We start from the raw sequence: 16,159 nt of genomic DNA on the forward strand, positions 1-16,159 counted from the left end.
CGGGACGTGAGACCAACTAAACAATTCAATTACACTTCACATATCTTTTTTCCAAAGATAGTTTCTGTCATTTACTGTCGTTTCTATCACGTTGATGTCATTTCAAGTGTTTGTTTTCAAAATAAGTTTGTTTTTAGTTATTTGATGCTATAAAAATGCTGCTGTGACATCATGATTGACAGCTGTGATTGACAGGTTCTCTGAGCGAAGTAGTCACTGAAGCACCAACTGACTTTTTTTCGGGATCTTCGGAGGACTGAGGAGATTGGAGCTTTAAATGTAATTAATTATTTCACACCGTCAAAAGTCAAAAGTGCAGGGGCGTGTGCTTGCGATTGATTCAGCGAGAGTGAGGGCGGGGCCTTGATTTCGCGGCTTTACTTCCTGCTCACTACTGCGCAGGTCTGGTCCAGAAATCGCAACTGCGCAGACTCAAGTCCCAAGATGTCAGCGCCATATCGGGACACTGGCAGCTTCAGTTCTCACCAATGGAAAAGAGCGAAGGGGCGTCATCCATCTTTTTTTACAGTCTATGGTCCTCCCAGACACGGATGGGTCAAGTAGTTGCGCATCGTCTCCAGGACGTGAGCAGGGACCGAGTTGGGGTGGCAAGTGGGCTGCCACCCCGTGCCACCCTTCTGGCCCGCCCCTGTTGTCTACACCTGTATGGAGTGATCTTTGAAACTCTTAGGCTGAACCTTCAGTTTGATTATTGGGTAAACACTGAGTAGACAATAGACTCATATTACTTAATAAAACTCCTAATTAAGGAACTTCTGTTTAAAGTAATTGCACTAGGTGTTGTTTTGATTATAGTGATCTAAAGTGAGCAAAACTGAGGCTTGCATGAATGCCTTTTCAATTCGTTTATTATCAGCTGCAGCAAGTACATTCTTCACAGTCTAAAAATGAAGAATATTGATAAGTCAAAAGCTTGTTAGTTGCAATAATTGAAAAATAAACTTGCAAATAGGCAATAACATAATCTTTCAAATGTAACATTCACACTTAGTACTACCTCTAAAAAAGATGACTTTTCCACTCTGCATACAGTATGTTGCTTTTGTTGTACTCGATTTTAACCCCTGACCGCAAGAACATGTTATCACAGCATTGTGGTAAGTGGCATGCACAGGCTCCTCATAAACTAAAATGTATATATATTAGACAAATATATTAGCTATAACTTTGATAAAGAGTCAGATATTAGGCAATGCAATCTGATCAGATGTCTTTGCCACAGTCAGGGCACAGGATGTCATCTCTCTCGGTCAGAAAGCCACGGCCCACCAGGGACACAGAGCACTTCTTGCAGTTGAAACAGTCGTTGTGCCATTGTCTCTCTTCAAAGGAGATATATTTGCTCCCTCCTAGACCTGCAGTGGACATGACAGAAACAGATGACAATGCAAAATGTCTGATCACTACTGCACTGATGTCATGGCAAAATTGGCAAATTAAAGAGATGGTTCATCCAAGAATGACAATTCACCATATTCTTTCATTGCATCTATTTTTCTCCAAATAATGAGGGTGAATCGTGATCATTTTCACTCTGCCTATCATTTGCTTTCATGTTCCACCACAGAAAGAAAGTCATATATGGGTTTGGAACAATATGACCTTGAATAAATGACAGAATTTTCATTTTTGGGATAACTATCCCTTTAAGAGTATGATATTTGTGTGTCAAGGATTTCTACTTTTATCTGAAGTACACAGCAGTTGATTGGGTTGTTTATATATTCGCTTTATAGGCTTGGCACCTTCCCAAAATAAGGAGATGTGGATATGTTCACTTTATAGGTCATACCGCTAATAGGGGTGGTGCAGGCGGCACACTTCTTGGCATACAGGTTGCAGAAGCAGTTCAGACAGTAGGGGAAGTCATCACGAGAGGTGAAGCGCTGGCCAGACAGCTGCTGCTTACAGCCGGTGCACAGGAAGCAGTCCTTGTGCCATGGCTGCTCATGGTAGGTCACTCCCCCAGTGGTGATTGGCTAAGAGGGAACGAATCAGGTCTGATGTCATATAATCCTTTGAATGTATTCTAAGCAGAGTCAAAGCACTGACTATAGAATCAGGTTTAAGAAATGTTCCGGGTTCAGTACAAGTTAAGATCAATCAACAGCATCATTTGTGGCATAATGTTGATTACCTCATATGCCAGAACTCAGAAGGTCCAAAAACGACATAAAGGCAGCATAAAAGTAATTGATACGTCTCCAGTAGTTAAATTAATATCAATTACATTGTAAGGACCAACAGAGCTGAGATATTCTTCTAAAATCTTCCTTTGTGTTTAGCAGAAGAAAGAAGGTCTCACACATCTGGGATGGCATGAGGGTGAGTAAATGAAGTAAAACTATCCCGTTAATGTGTTTGGACTGGTCCATTGTAAGTATTTTACTGTAACATTAAATACTGTCGAATATTCTGTTGAACTTGGAACAGTCCTTCAATGCTCTCATGTTGTTTTTCTGATTTTCTTACCTTCTTGCAGTGCACACACTGCAGTGCATATTGCTTCTCATAGCATGGCACGCAGTAGTTACTGTTGTCCTTTGGAATGAAGCTCTTGGTGCCAATGGGTTGCTGGCAGCGCTGGCAGGTAAAGCAGGTCTCGTGCCAGCTGTTCCCCTTATGCTCCATCTTCCTGGAGCCTGAGAGAATAAGCCAATTAAAAAAGACAAATAAAATAGAGACAGACATACAAAGAACAGTACATGTACACGAGTTTGAAGTTTTTTTTTAGGATCACCGATCCGAGGTGTAAAGGGGTCCATTGTGATACATCCTGATGTAGCATTGAGTAATTCTGTAATGCAGGTTTCTAAAGTAATTTTCCATCAACAGGGCGAGCAAATGTTTCACTGTTCACTCACCTGGCATGATTGTCTTCTTGCATTCATAGCATTTAGAGGAATACTCATTAGAGTAACACTCAGTACACAGTAGCTGCTCGTCCTTGGTGGAGAACGGCTTGTCCACCAGAGAACGGTGACATTTAAAGCAGTGGAAGCAGTCATCATGCCAGTGGCGGTCCTTATAAGACAAATCCTGAGGACAAACACATCCAGGTAAGCACAAATCGAATTGAACCTGTGTTGTTTTGCATGCATTAAACTTGAGGGAGAACTGAGGTTGCCCTCGGTGTTCTTTTGGTGCATTTCTCAGCCTTCGAACATAGCTACAGTAATTAGGGAGAGAGGTAGGATAAGGGGTTCCTCAAAGTCAGCTTCACAGCAGGACGCTCTCCAATGAGAGCCGCAGGTGCTGGTGTTTGCAACCAACCCATCGGAGTGTGTTAGTGAGAGTCCGGCCTGTGCTGTGAGCACACATCGCCTTAGCATGAGTGTATGACACCGGTGCTTTAATTATCCACCAATTTGGAAAGAGGGTGCGCTTGTTAAATTGCTGGCCCTAGGTGCTATGAGGTCATGCTGATTGGTTGCTACTAGAGGCGGCTAACTGGGTCAAGGATGTGCCACACAGATGTGGCCCCACCCCAGGCCTGTCCTCCAGGCTGGTGACAGGTTCTTCACCAGGACTAATGACCAGTAATGTGACACTAATGACAGGAGCTCACAGGAGCCTGTAGAGAGAAGAGCACCACCTACATCAATTCAAGGCTGGGAATGTTTTTCTAAACTACCATTGTCACTCATGACCCACTAAAGTTACTGTATAGATAATATAGACTGTATTGTATATTTCTTGCCAGATATAAATAATTGCTTGTGTCTTCTGGTTGGTTGCTTGGTGGTTGATAACTAGCCCAAGTCAAGAATCATGATATTCTGGACCCTGGCTCGGGTCAATACTTTAATGTAAGTCATTGGATTTCTTTGTCTCTTTCATCATCCACCAGTTTGTCCAATTGCATTGAAAACTAATTCCACATAACTTAAAATAATCTCTCCCACACCTGTCATATCCCTTCTGAAGACATGGATTAAAACACTAATGTGTTTCAAAATTTTGGCACATACTCGCTTGTGTTGTATGGACCTACAGAGCTGAAATATTCTTCTAAAAATCTACATTTGTGTTCTGCAGAAGAAAGTCACACACATCTGGGATGGCATGAGAGTAAATGATGATTGGGTGAACTTTCCGTTTAAGGCCTGATTTCACTTAGTTGCTTCATGCTTCTTGATCAGTCAGATTGTTATCCGATTGGGAATGCACATCCCATTTACCATTCCTGCCAACACTCCAGATTTTACCGGGTTTCTACCGTTTTTCCACCCCTACTCCCGCTGTACTCCCGATTTACAATTTCTCCAGATAAACTTGTGATTTTTTGCATCTACACTTTGCTCTTGAGAATGTATTAGACATGCAAGTAGGGTTTCCACCCGTCCCGTAAAATATGGGATCATCCTTTATGTAAATATGAAATGATGCGTCTCATATCTAATCAATAAGGGACGCGATTTGCGAAAACTTGTGGTGGTGTAGTGATCCGCCTCAATCCAGGTGGCAGAGGACGAATCCCAGCTGCCTCCACATCTGAGATTGTCAACCCGTGCATCTTATCACGTGGCTTGCTGAGCGCATTGCCATGGAGACATAGCACATGTTGAGGCTTCACGCCATCCACCGTGGCATCCACGCTCAACTCACCACACACCCCACTGGGAACGAACCACATTATAGCGACTACAAGGTGGTTACCCCATGTGACTCTACCATCCCTTGCAACTGGGCCAAATTGGTTGCTTAGGAGACCTGACTGGAGTCACTCAGCACGCCCTGGGATTCTAACAATCGAACTCGCAAACTCCAGGGGTGGTAGCCATCATCATCTTTACCTCTGAGCTACCCAGCCCCCAGTATACACATTTTATTATTGTGAAGAATGTGGTAAGGGACCATCTGAATACATGGTATTATTCTTGGTATTATTATTCATTTCTAAGGTATTATTGACCTACGGAGGCACCATCTTCACCGGCTGCTCGCACATTTGGTCTTTTCATGATTGGGATAGCTATCGGTACAAAACCCATGAAATGACAAAGTTTAGTTGTGACCAGTTGAATGTATTGAACAATGACAATGTATCAGTGTCTCCAGTCAACTTTTCAAAAGCTTTTTCAGAACTGATTCCAGCAGAATCTAAGCAAATTTAAAAATGTTTGGACTGTACTTTCAAAACATTTCATAAATTGCAAACTGTGAAGATGAACATACTCTGCTATTGCAGCCAATGGGGTTCTTGCATTCGTCACAAGTGTTGGAGTAGAGGCTCTCGTAGCACTTCACGCAGTAAGGATTTTCATCACGCAGAACATACATCTTCCCTAACAGAGACTCCTTGCAGTAGTGGCAGTCATAACGCTCCACCATCTTGGATGTAAACAATGCCTACGAGATAAAAGTGATGTTTTTAAATGTTGCAAACAGGGTGAGGGGTTGACATTTTTGGCATTTTGAAATTTTAGGAAACAGATTAGCACTTAGCTAGTAGGCTAGTATAATACCAGTGCTTAACATCTGCTAGACAAAGCTTGACTATATGACGCAAACTTTCTAAAGCAAGAGAGGAAGGCATGCCAGTGTATTAGTATCAGCTGTTGTGTCTCCCTCAGTAAAGCTGCTGATATTCCTGTGTTATCTCTCAGAACATTGTCCAGACAAGCATTTGAGAACACAATGCTTGCCTGCTCCGATCTCCATACCAAGCCATGTCGCTTGATTTCTCTTAGAATCTCTTAAAATATTTTTCTAACCACTCCTACTCTGAATGCACTGAATGCGCATGCGCCTGGAATTATTTGCACAAATTAGTGGGTCAACAAGATGGCAACACTCACAACTGAGCCACTGCTGTCACATAAAGGCACTAGAAGAAGATGTAATCGGCGCTAAACAACAGGAGACGAAGGTGGAATCAACAACAGTGGATGTGCACGTCAAGAATGCATGTGTGAGGAGGTCAGGAGATACCAGCATTTGTAAAACTTGAGTCTGAAGAACCAGTGGCGTAACTTGGATTTTACAGGCCCCAGTGCAAAGAACCTGTCAGGCCCACTCCTTGAGGAGCCTGGGTCATTGGTCACCCATCGGGCCGTTCAGTCATTTTTATGGTTTCTTTTGGTTGACTATTGCAGGACACTACTCACCCCAGGCCCTAGGGTGGCTACCCATCTGCCCTCCCTGTAGTAACGCCCCTGTGAAGAACTATAGACAACTTTATAGGTCTTAACTCCTGAAGATAAATTGTCCGGTATCTCATAGCATTTGTAGTGTGCAATCGCCAAATGCCTGCATATGCACGCACAGTCTAATAAAGAATACTATGAAAGGCTAGCGTTAGATTGTATGCATACGCTAAGCCTTCAAAGCCGAAGTATTCTTTGGGCTTTAGCCATTACCCACACCACCACAGTAATGGGGTCATGATCTCATTGTATGTCTTTGAACTTCATACTACATTTACATTTATGAATTTGGCAGACACTTTTATCCAAAGCGACTTAAAGGGCAATTATTACAGGGACAATCCCCCGGAGCAACCTGGAGTTAAGTGACTTGCTCAAGGACACAATGGTGTTGGCTGTGGGGCTCAAACCAACAACCTTCTGATTAACAGATATGTGCTTTAGCCCACTACACCACCACCACACTTCATGTTAAGTATGTATGCCTGTAAGTACTGACAGAGAGTTAACATAGGCAGCTAAATCTGCACTGTGAACACTTGTTAGATCTCACTGTTGCTTCTGAAGGGATTCTTTGGACTGTGCTCAATCTGGCACACTGACACCAATATTGGTCTCTGTGGTTTCAGCTGTCCCCAGTGCAACCCCAACTATCAGTAAAGAGGCATATTCCTCTCAGACTCAAATAGACAAAAATACAAAGACTGCATAGTGTCCAATGATTTAATGGGGGTTTTCCACTGTGGATAATACCTGGTACCTGGTACTTTTTTTAGTACCACCTCGGTCGAGGTTCCAAGCGAGCCGAGTCGATACTAAATGTGACGTCAAACCCCTGCAGATCACTGATTGGTCAGAGAGAATCTTCACTGCCGGCATCACTGGATTTCCAACACGTGACATCAACCCGTTAGTTATAAAGTTAGCAACAGTGATAACAAATTCCCAACTATCTTTCGACATTAATTCTTAGTCTTGAGCTAATTTCACCTCTGATGTGCTTACATTTGATAAGTAAACTATAATACGCTGTTACAATATACAGTAGTTCATTGACATGTAAGTAAATGGCAAAGGCTCTCAACATGGATAGTCTGGGAATAATACACCACAAAATATTCTATAGTCTTGCATAACTGCCTTTAAAGAGTGTAACCAGAATTCAATAGAATTTACTAGGCAGCATATTCTAGTTTTAGAAGACTTTAAAGTTGATTATTACAATAATACAGCCCGCTAATGCTGTCTGAGATAGATAATCTCATTCTTCAGTGCAGATCGTAAATGCATTTATTCTGTTAGAAAGTACTTGCCCACAACATTCCTTCAGTGCTAATGAAAAGCAGCAGCCTATAATAAAGCAGGTGGTGTCAGAGAGGTTTCAGGAGCAAATTAATTGTAGAAATAGTGGCGCAAAGCAGATTAATAGTAAAGACGGCTGTTGCAAAGAGCATCTGCATACAACTCTTCTGCCTGGATGACAAAAAAAGAGGAATGAACGAAGCTTCTCAATGTCCAACTTGCCTGTGCTGTGTAGGGATGTGCGGTGCTTTGCGTCTTGCCGGGCTGCCTTCCTGAAAGAGAGATGGAGGAGTGATTTTTGTCCTCCTATTTATTGGATTACTCCCCCTTTGGATGGGGCAGTGGAGTGACTGAGATGGGTTGGACACTTTATCAGGAACTATTAATACAGAGACACCACTAAGACACAAAAGTAAATCAACTACATGCATCCTATGCAACAATTCAGCGAAAGCGTATGTTCTGTCATTTTATCATGTCCTTTGGGGTTCCCTGTCCCACCCTGCTTCTATTTACTGGCCTGTGCATGATATTGTACAGGTTGCTTGGTGACGGAGTGGAGCAATGGAAGGGAACTCTGTGAGCCTTCGTCACTGTGGCTGATTGTTTATAATGAGATGGTGAGCCCCAACACCTGTTGGCTCCATGATTTGCCCACTCTCATCTGTCACTCCCATGTGTAACAAGATTTCTCTGTCATCAATTAACGCATGATTTCCTATGGTCAGATTGCAAATGGAGATGTCATTTAGCCCTGAAACTCTTATTTTAACAGGATATAGTTCACAAATACTCAAAAACCACCATTACTACATATGTACATTATTTGTTTATGTGTTGTTGTTGTTTTGCCTTCATGCACAATTTCTGCAAATTGAAACTGAGAGGCGAAATGAATATAACACACAATATTAGTGATGTTATGCCATCTCACAATCACAATCCACAGAAGTGGTTTTGTAGTAGTAAATGAAAGTCATCCAAAATACATTACAGCGTTTTAAAATGTTGTAATTGTCTTATTGCAGATTTGACTGCAATATAAACTTTAACACAAGACAATGTTACTGTTAGCCTTTCAGAAACGCGTGCCAGTTAGCACAGCAGAGCTCCAAATATAAACTCAATGTCGTATAGCAATCAGAGAGATATTCACTCCAGGGCTTGATGCAACAAAGCCACTAACTGATTGCCCCACTGTGGACCTGTGGTAACTCTCCAATTCATACCAGTAGTATAACAGGAGAATGTGCAGACAGAACTATGGATGCCACCGTATGTGCCCAGACCAGGATGATTAGCACACATGCGTAGGGCTGGCAGTGTCAGACATCTTGGTACAGCTGTGCCAGCCTTTCTGCCCAGTGATAAGGCCCTGGGTGAACCTAGCAACTGTCTAGATTACAGTATGAGAGGTCTCCAAATGGAGATAATGGCCTGAAGAGAAGGTCAGCAGTGATCCTCTTGGGCACATCGCACTGACTATAAATCCCCCAGCACTGGCAGATCTCATTGGTCAAACTACTGTGTGCATATCTAAAAAACATGTGTTAATGTCAGGATGTGATGTACTTTTATAGTTAAGTGTTATTTGGCCTAGAAAGCATATCAACAGAATGTACCTGGCCATGGATGTAGATAAGTTCTCTGTGTGTGGACGTGCCCATTGTTTAATCCAGGCTCCAAAAACAATTCTTTATTCTTCTGATCAATCAAACCGGTGCCATGCTTGGGTTTGTGTTATGTCTACATGTCCTCCATAATGTAAATTACAACTTCATGCAGATGCACAATATTGTGCGTCAACACACTTCTCACTTAATTCTTAGAAAAACATTTTTTTATGAGTTGGTCAAAAACATGATGATTGATGATTGTTTCTAGATCAGTGTCTTCCATTTTTTAACCTTAGCAGTTACCAACTCTTCTACACTGTGTCCTATTCACCCAATTACACTCACATTCACACACCAATGACGGCAGAGTTGCATGCAAGGTGCTAGCCTGCCATTGGGAGCAACTTGGTGTTCAGTGTCTTGCCCAAGGACACTTCGGTATGTGAAGTCATGTTTGACGGGAATCGAACCGCCAGCCCTGCCAACCTGCTCTACCACCTGAGCCACAGCCAACCCATGATAAGGTGTTGTCTTACCAACGGAGCAATTCAAACTTGAAGTGCCATCTTCAGGTTTTTGTTAATCTCAGTCAGTAGAGGACAGTCAGCGCAGCTCCAGCTGTACAGGCACCAAACCAGCTGCTGATCAAAAACAGCTGAATGGAGCAGATGGCTGGAGATGCATTTTTGAAGTACATTTAACTTGAATCCGCATCCTAAAAATGCAGCGTTTATGGCAAGAGACATTGAAAACCAGTGAAACGCGATGCAATCACAGTGAGACGCTCAAAGTCTCTGTCTGACGCGTGTACAGGCAGAATGCAAGAATGTGTCATGTGAGAACATCTTTTTATGTCTAAGTTGGACAGATTGATGACCTCAATGGTAAAATGGATCGATGTGGACTGAGCCACTGATAGGCTTAAGTTCAGGGCTGCATTAATGCACAACCTTACCAGGAGCTCATACCAGCATGGTCATAGAGTAACAACGTTCCCATACTGTGAATAAGGTCTATCTGTGCTTTTCTCGTCAGCCACAATAATGCATTGTCTTGTAAAAGTCTTAATTATTCTATATTATATTTCTAATGATTTGGTCCCTCTTTAGTTTAGGTGTCTGTAACTACTATGCACTTAAGTATTTGATGCAATGTACTTATAATGTACATAACGTGTTGTTGCATTGGACTTAAATGTAACATTTGACTACATTTGTAGTTACAATGTTACCCTTAACCTAACCCAACCCTTACTCTAACCCCTAACCCTACTTCTAAACCTACCCATACCACAACCTCAGTAGCAGCAAATGTGAATCTTGTGAGAATTTTGCAGAACAACATGTAGTTGCACAGTGTATACATTGTATTTTATGCATTTTTACATTAGTACATAGTAGTTATAGACAAATAATATAAAGTGTGACCAATGATTTTGATTATTATTAATTGGATTTAATTAAATTGTGTAATTTGAATGGTTGCACCAGTATGTGTGCTCTTAATCATCATCAGTGATCTGCTGTTGGGGTAACTCTAAAGCTTTCTTTCTTTAGCAACTGTATTCAACTCTTTAATTTAGAAGATAATGTTGCTGTGCATGCAAGCCTACAAGAGCTCTCTGACGCATGGAAGGGGTCCCCTAGAGCCTTGGTCTAAGAGACCACTGGTGTCCAACATCAATATCCAAACCTCTCAGTTACTCAGTTATGTACAAACTCCCAAAGCTATGAGTGCTTATAGGACCTTGATAATGACTTAATAAGTCTCCCAAAAGATAACAAACTCTTCCATGGCTAATGACAACCCCCCCGAGACGATTTACCAGCATGTTTAGAGTCATTCTTGGCCAACTCGTTTTTTTCGATTGACCTCTTTAATGTACCATAGCACTGTCTGGAGTCAAGGCAAATTAAGTTAGAAGAGGTTTCAATGCTCATTATATATTTTGCTAAATCTTTGGGTCATGAGACCTTCGAAAGAGGCACATTCAGGTCAATGCATATTTTTCCAGTGCAGTGCAGCTGAATGACATGCAGCTATCGACATGTACCTTGTACGTTTATTATAGTGATTTTTTGATAAGAAACAGGAATTTTAGAAACAAATAAATCCATTGGCTACTCATTAAAAAGGAAGCGATTGATAAGGTCGACAAAACACTCACTGTATGTTTTTCCATGAAAAATGTTTGCTTGTTTTATCAGCTAAGACAAATATGACTTAATCAGTTAATTAACAATTAACCTTGGAAATCTAAACAGAAGTTTGGCCCTATTTGGTGGCTTGCCATTCAATTAAGTTATTCTTCAGCATTATCTGTCGATATGGAAGAGTCTTCAATGCACGGTTAACTGTAGCATGTAATTGCATTAAAATAATCAATGATGAGTGTCACTCGGAGGTTTACATTATTACTCCACTGACAATGAAGTTTAGGACTGGGGTGTATGGCTATTAAAATATGCCTTACATTTGACTGCATTACATATTTTAAAACTAAAATTACAACTTGCTTTTGGCACCCCTCTGTGGACATTTCATCCGGAAAATGCCGCTCACACTTGCCCATACGTTCAAAAACACTTCCCATTTCGGCCACTGGGGGCAGAGATTTCACTCGCAGTAATCACAGACTTCACTGACCTACTGTCGCTGAATTCACAGTAATATCACACTTTCACAACACTTTCACTGTAACACATAATAATAATAATAATAATAATAATAATAATAATAAAAACGATAATTTGTTTTACTTGTATTACTGACCCATCTACATTTACACACTTATTCCAAAGTAATTGCCTTGCACGGTGGCTCACCTCATAGCATGTTGGGCTTTGAACTCAGAAGACAGTGTGTGACGAGGACGAGGGAGTGGCCGGGCCGTTATGGAGCTAATTAAATTCAGATTCAATTAAGAGCTAATTGACTCAGTGCCGTACGTGCTCCATCACGGCCTGGCCACGCCCTCCTCCTCATCACACCGTGGTTCGAGACCAGCCAAACACTGAAGCTGACACACGAGACGAAAGTGTTATTGAAACAACACAAAATGACACGGTTGCATATGCACACAACACTCGGGTTAGGTTTTGTTTACCTCTCATTTGCTATTGTAACACTATTGGTTAGGCTTAAGTTTTAGTTTGGGGGGAACGTTAAAACCTCTATATATTCACCTTCAAACCCATGTTTGTTTAAGACACCGTTTCACTCGCTTTTGGTGCCCCCCGCTGGACATTTCATGCGGAAACTTCAGCGAAATGTTTAATGAAGCACGTAACTTTGTTTTGCAATTCTGTTGCCATGGTTACGTAATCAGGCTGAACTTATTCACAGCAATGCCATTTTTGAAAACGAGGCTGTGAGGGATTGACCTGCTGTCGTTTCAGTGCCATGCACTGTATAAACTATCAAACAGCTCCAAGATCACATATTTTTTGCCACAACTCATGTTGTCTAGAGTTTTATGTCTACTGAAATTTCTTGGAAATATTTGTTTTCTATGTTCTATCAGCGGAACAGTCCAAAAACACTATAAACATCTGTTCAACCCAATGATGAAACTGTACGTCTATCCCTCACAACCTTGTTGTCATTCCCGTCAAAAATCAAAGATGGCGCTGCTGTGAATAAGGTTTTTCTTAAAGGGTTCATGACATACTCTTTGCATTATCTTCCCTAAGGTTTATCAATGTCAGTAAAGTTTGTTTTTTTGCTGCAAAACAGTCATAATTTTCCACCTTGTCTCTGGACCTCTGTCTGACGTTCACCTTTATGTGCTACAGGACGCTCGGCAGATTTGGTTGGATTTTTCAAATTGATGGAACAGAAGTTTGGAGCCATGTACTTATATACTTTTTAATTATGAACCGAGAGTACCCGACAAACCTACGGGTTTTGGGCCAGGTTCGGGTCACTTTTTCAAGTAGGCGATAGGGCGAGTTACGGGCTGTTCACACATTGCCGAAAAATAGGCATTGATGTCTTGCTGGGCAGATGTATTTGCAGATATGCAGATGTATTTGGTCCTTGTGACATCACAAGTTACACAAATTTCAAATGAGTCATTTCTGGAGGTTGGAGTGAATAAATGCTCTTTTTCTATTATGAGTAAGTTTTCAGTTCTGACACTTACCATGTGTTTTGATAGTACAATGAACTATTACATGTCAAAAGATCAAGGAAAATGGATGATGTTATGACCCCTTAACTCATGGGGTTTCTAGCAACTGGCTACAAAGCGTTGCTGTTGTAAATAAAAGCCTTTAGTTGAGTGTGTCTTTGACCAAGTGTTTGAGGCTCTCTCAGGACTAACAAATCCCTTCTGACACTTCTTATGCAATTACTCAGTCAGAAAGTCTTTCAAGCTCATTTCACCTTAAAAAACAACAGTCCTCTGTGTTTTTAATGAGAGTACACAAGGCATAGATAGCTCCTCTTTGGCAAATCATTTCATTCCATGTGCATAATTTCAATGGATTTAGCGCCTCTATAAGCAAAGGTATTTTAAGCATCTGTGTCTCGAAGTGTCTTTCCTTGTTTTGTCCATCCTTGTCAATTCAGTTTATCTTCATTATGAACTAATGAGTTTGTAAAACTAATAAAATGTTCTTGTTGCACAACAACATAACAACTGTGTCTAATGCAAACAACCAACACCATGATGGAAACGGGCTTTAGTGTTTCTGATTTCTCACTCTGGAGCCCCTCCAGTGATGTAGAAGCTAGTCATTGAACAGGACCCTGAAGAAGAGTCCGATAAGTCAGAGTGATTCTCTGCTGAAAAGACCAGCATTAATGGTTACCAACTTATCTTGTGATTTGGGTGCTGGTCTCCTATGGGATGCTAGTGTGTCAAGGATTTGAAACTAGCTAAACCAATCAGAAAGACCATGCTGGTCAAGCAGCTTCACCAGATTGGTTGATGTAGATGATTTCCTTCTTCAGACTGGCTTAAAGTTTAAGATATTTGGCAGTGACCACACACTACTATCCTAGCATTGTGTTGTGACTGCAGTCCACATGGGGACATTCCCCAGCTCCATTCCTTTGATGTCAAGCTAGGTGTGTGAAACTGGTGGTTCATGATTATCTTGTGTTTATTTCTTGATTGGTTTCCCTAGAAACATCCTGGACTACCAGACATGTGCTGGACTGGTTTTTCAAGTCATAATGAAACCAAAGTTGACCATAATTACTTTCTTAACCCATGGTCCTGGTCTTGGTGTGCATGTGCATAATTTATCGATGCCACAGAAAAGACTTTTCAGCTCACTAATTCCTCTTCTTTTTCGACCTCTCGCCAACAACCTGCATTCTGTAGAGAACCTCCACTTTTAACCTTTAACCTTTTTCTGATGTATAAATATATTTGATTGAATATCATGTTTCACTCGGAAATATGCCAGATTATGCAAGTAAAATGGGTTGTGAACTGAACAACGTTTCATGTTGACTTTAAGGTAAAATACAACAGCACATATTTGCAAGAAACCACTTAATTGTTGGATGCGGCGGCCTCATTAGAGCCTCAAGAGTTCTTGGGAAAGTTACATTCTCCTCTCTTACCTCCTCAAATAGGGCAAATCTGTTTAATCAGTTAATCCCATTGGCATTGCTAGAAAGAATGCTTGTTTTTATTCCAGTTACGTCACGGAGACTAACTGAACCAAAGGTGCTATAATGTCAGAAATATTGTAATCACCAAAACTAATTCAATACTAAACTAAATTCCTTCCAACAATTACAACATTAGATTTTCACAGAATCTGGGGTGAATTTTTGAAAACATATTAGACAGCCAGTTGCCAAGTATGTAAGGGTTTGGTGCCAAAAGATGCAGGTCTATTTGAATTCTTCCTAATGCTTGAGTCTAGTGTACATGCACGAGGGATTCAAGTGAATATGGCCGGATATGCTTCCCGGATATATACTCACCGAGCACTTTATTAAGCTCAGCATCGTGGGAGACCTGGGTTCAGATCCTGTGTTAAATCGCGTTCACATAATCAGTGACGAATATCTGATGATTCTGAGGTTGCATTTTCCCCTCTAACATTAAAATTGTACCCCACTGATGTTACTGTATGTGTAGGCAGGGTTGGGGAGTAACAGAATACAAGTAACGGGATTACGTATTTAAAATACTAAATATAAGTAACTGTATTCCACTACAGTTACAATTTAAATCATTGGTAATTAGAATAGAGTTACATTCAAAAAGTAATTGGATTACTGAAGAGATTACTTTGCATTTTATTGTCATTTGTTTCATTTAATATTTAGTTCTTTCAGATGGAAACATTTATACATATAAATGATCCAAAGTGCATTTGAACAGCAGTGAAACACTTTCTGATGATGTGTGACATTCATACGAGCAGACAGAGAAGTACGTTTGAAGTACGTTTGGAGCAGAAGAAATAGAAATAAAGCTTGTGTAATTGTTAGCATTTTATGCTAAGCTAAAATGCTAATTCTAGCCATTTTACATGCACACGTGACCAGACACGATCATAGTTATTATCAAGAAAATTCACATTGAATCATAATTTCTTATTTTCTAGTAAGATCTTTGATATTATGGCAAAAATCGTATTCTTGATAATAATGTTTATACTGTTTTCCTGTAAAAATATCTAAAAATCCTTAAAACAAGATCAGAATTTGATTTATCTTGTTTTAGAAACACTGCATGAGATATTTGGGTTTTTCAGAGAATATATTTTTAACATGTATTTTGAGTTTTTATAGTCAAAACAAGTTAATCTACCAGTGCTGAAGAAGTAATCCAAAGTATTTAGATTACATTACTGACCTTGAGTAATCCAACAGAAGACGCATGTATTCTGTAATCTGTAGTGGAATATATTTCAAAAGTAACCCTCCCAGCCCTGTGTGTAGGTTTGGTGTTTGGGTTTGGGGGTACAGTTTATTTAATATGCATTCCTCTTCACTTTATTAGATCCAGTACCCTATTGCTGAAAACAACTCGCTTTACGAATAGCTTTTTGGCGCCACCCTGTGGACATTTCACCCAGAAAATGGAGCTCACAAGTGTCT

The 16,159-nt window shown here is 40.7% G+C and overlaps 1 protein-coding gene across 1 annotated transcript; it reads right to left on the reverse strand.

Annotated features, from left to right (window-relative positions):
* Window positions 1–856: 856 nt before the first annotated feature.
* Window positions 857–7,825, reverse strand: fhl2b (four and a half LIM domains 2b). The gene is made up of 6 exons (XM_052140497.1): window positions 7,695–7,825; window positions 5,200–5,373; window positions 2,886–3,060; window positions 2,494–2,663; window positions 1,814–2,000; window positions 857–1,376 (listed from the first exon to the last, which is right to left on the reverse strand). Exons 2-6 carry the CDS (start codon window positions 5,353–5,355, stop codon window positions 1,225–1,227), a joined length of 840 nt encoding a protein of 279 aa, XP_051996457.1. The 5' UTR covers window positions 5,356–5,373; window positions 7,695–7,825; the 3' UTR covers window positions 857–1,224.
* Window positions 7,826–16,159: the final 8,334 nt, after the last annotated feature.

This window comes from Xyrauchen texanus, chromosome 13 (genome assembly GCF_025860055.1).
Source record: "Xyrauchen texanus isolate HMW12.3.18 chromosome 13, RBS_HiC_50CHRs, whole genome shotgun sequence".
Taxonomy (NCBI): Eukaryota; Metazoa; Chordata; class Actinopteri; order Cypriniformes; family Catostomidae; genus Xyrauchen; species Xyrauchen texanus.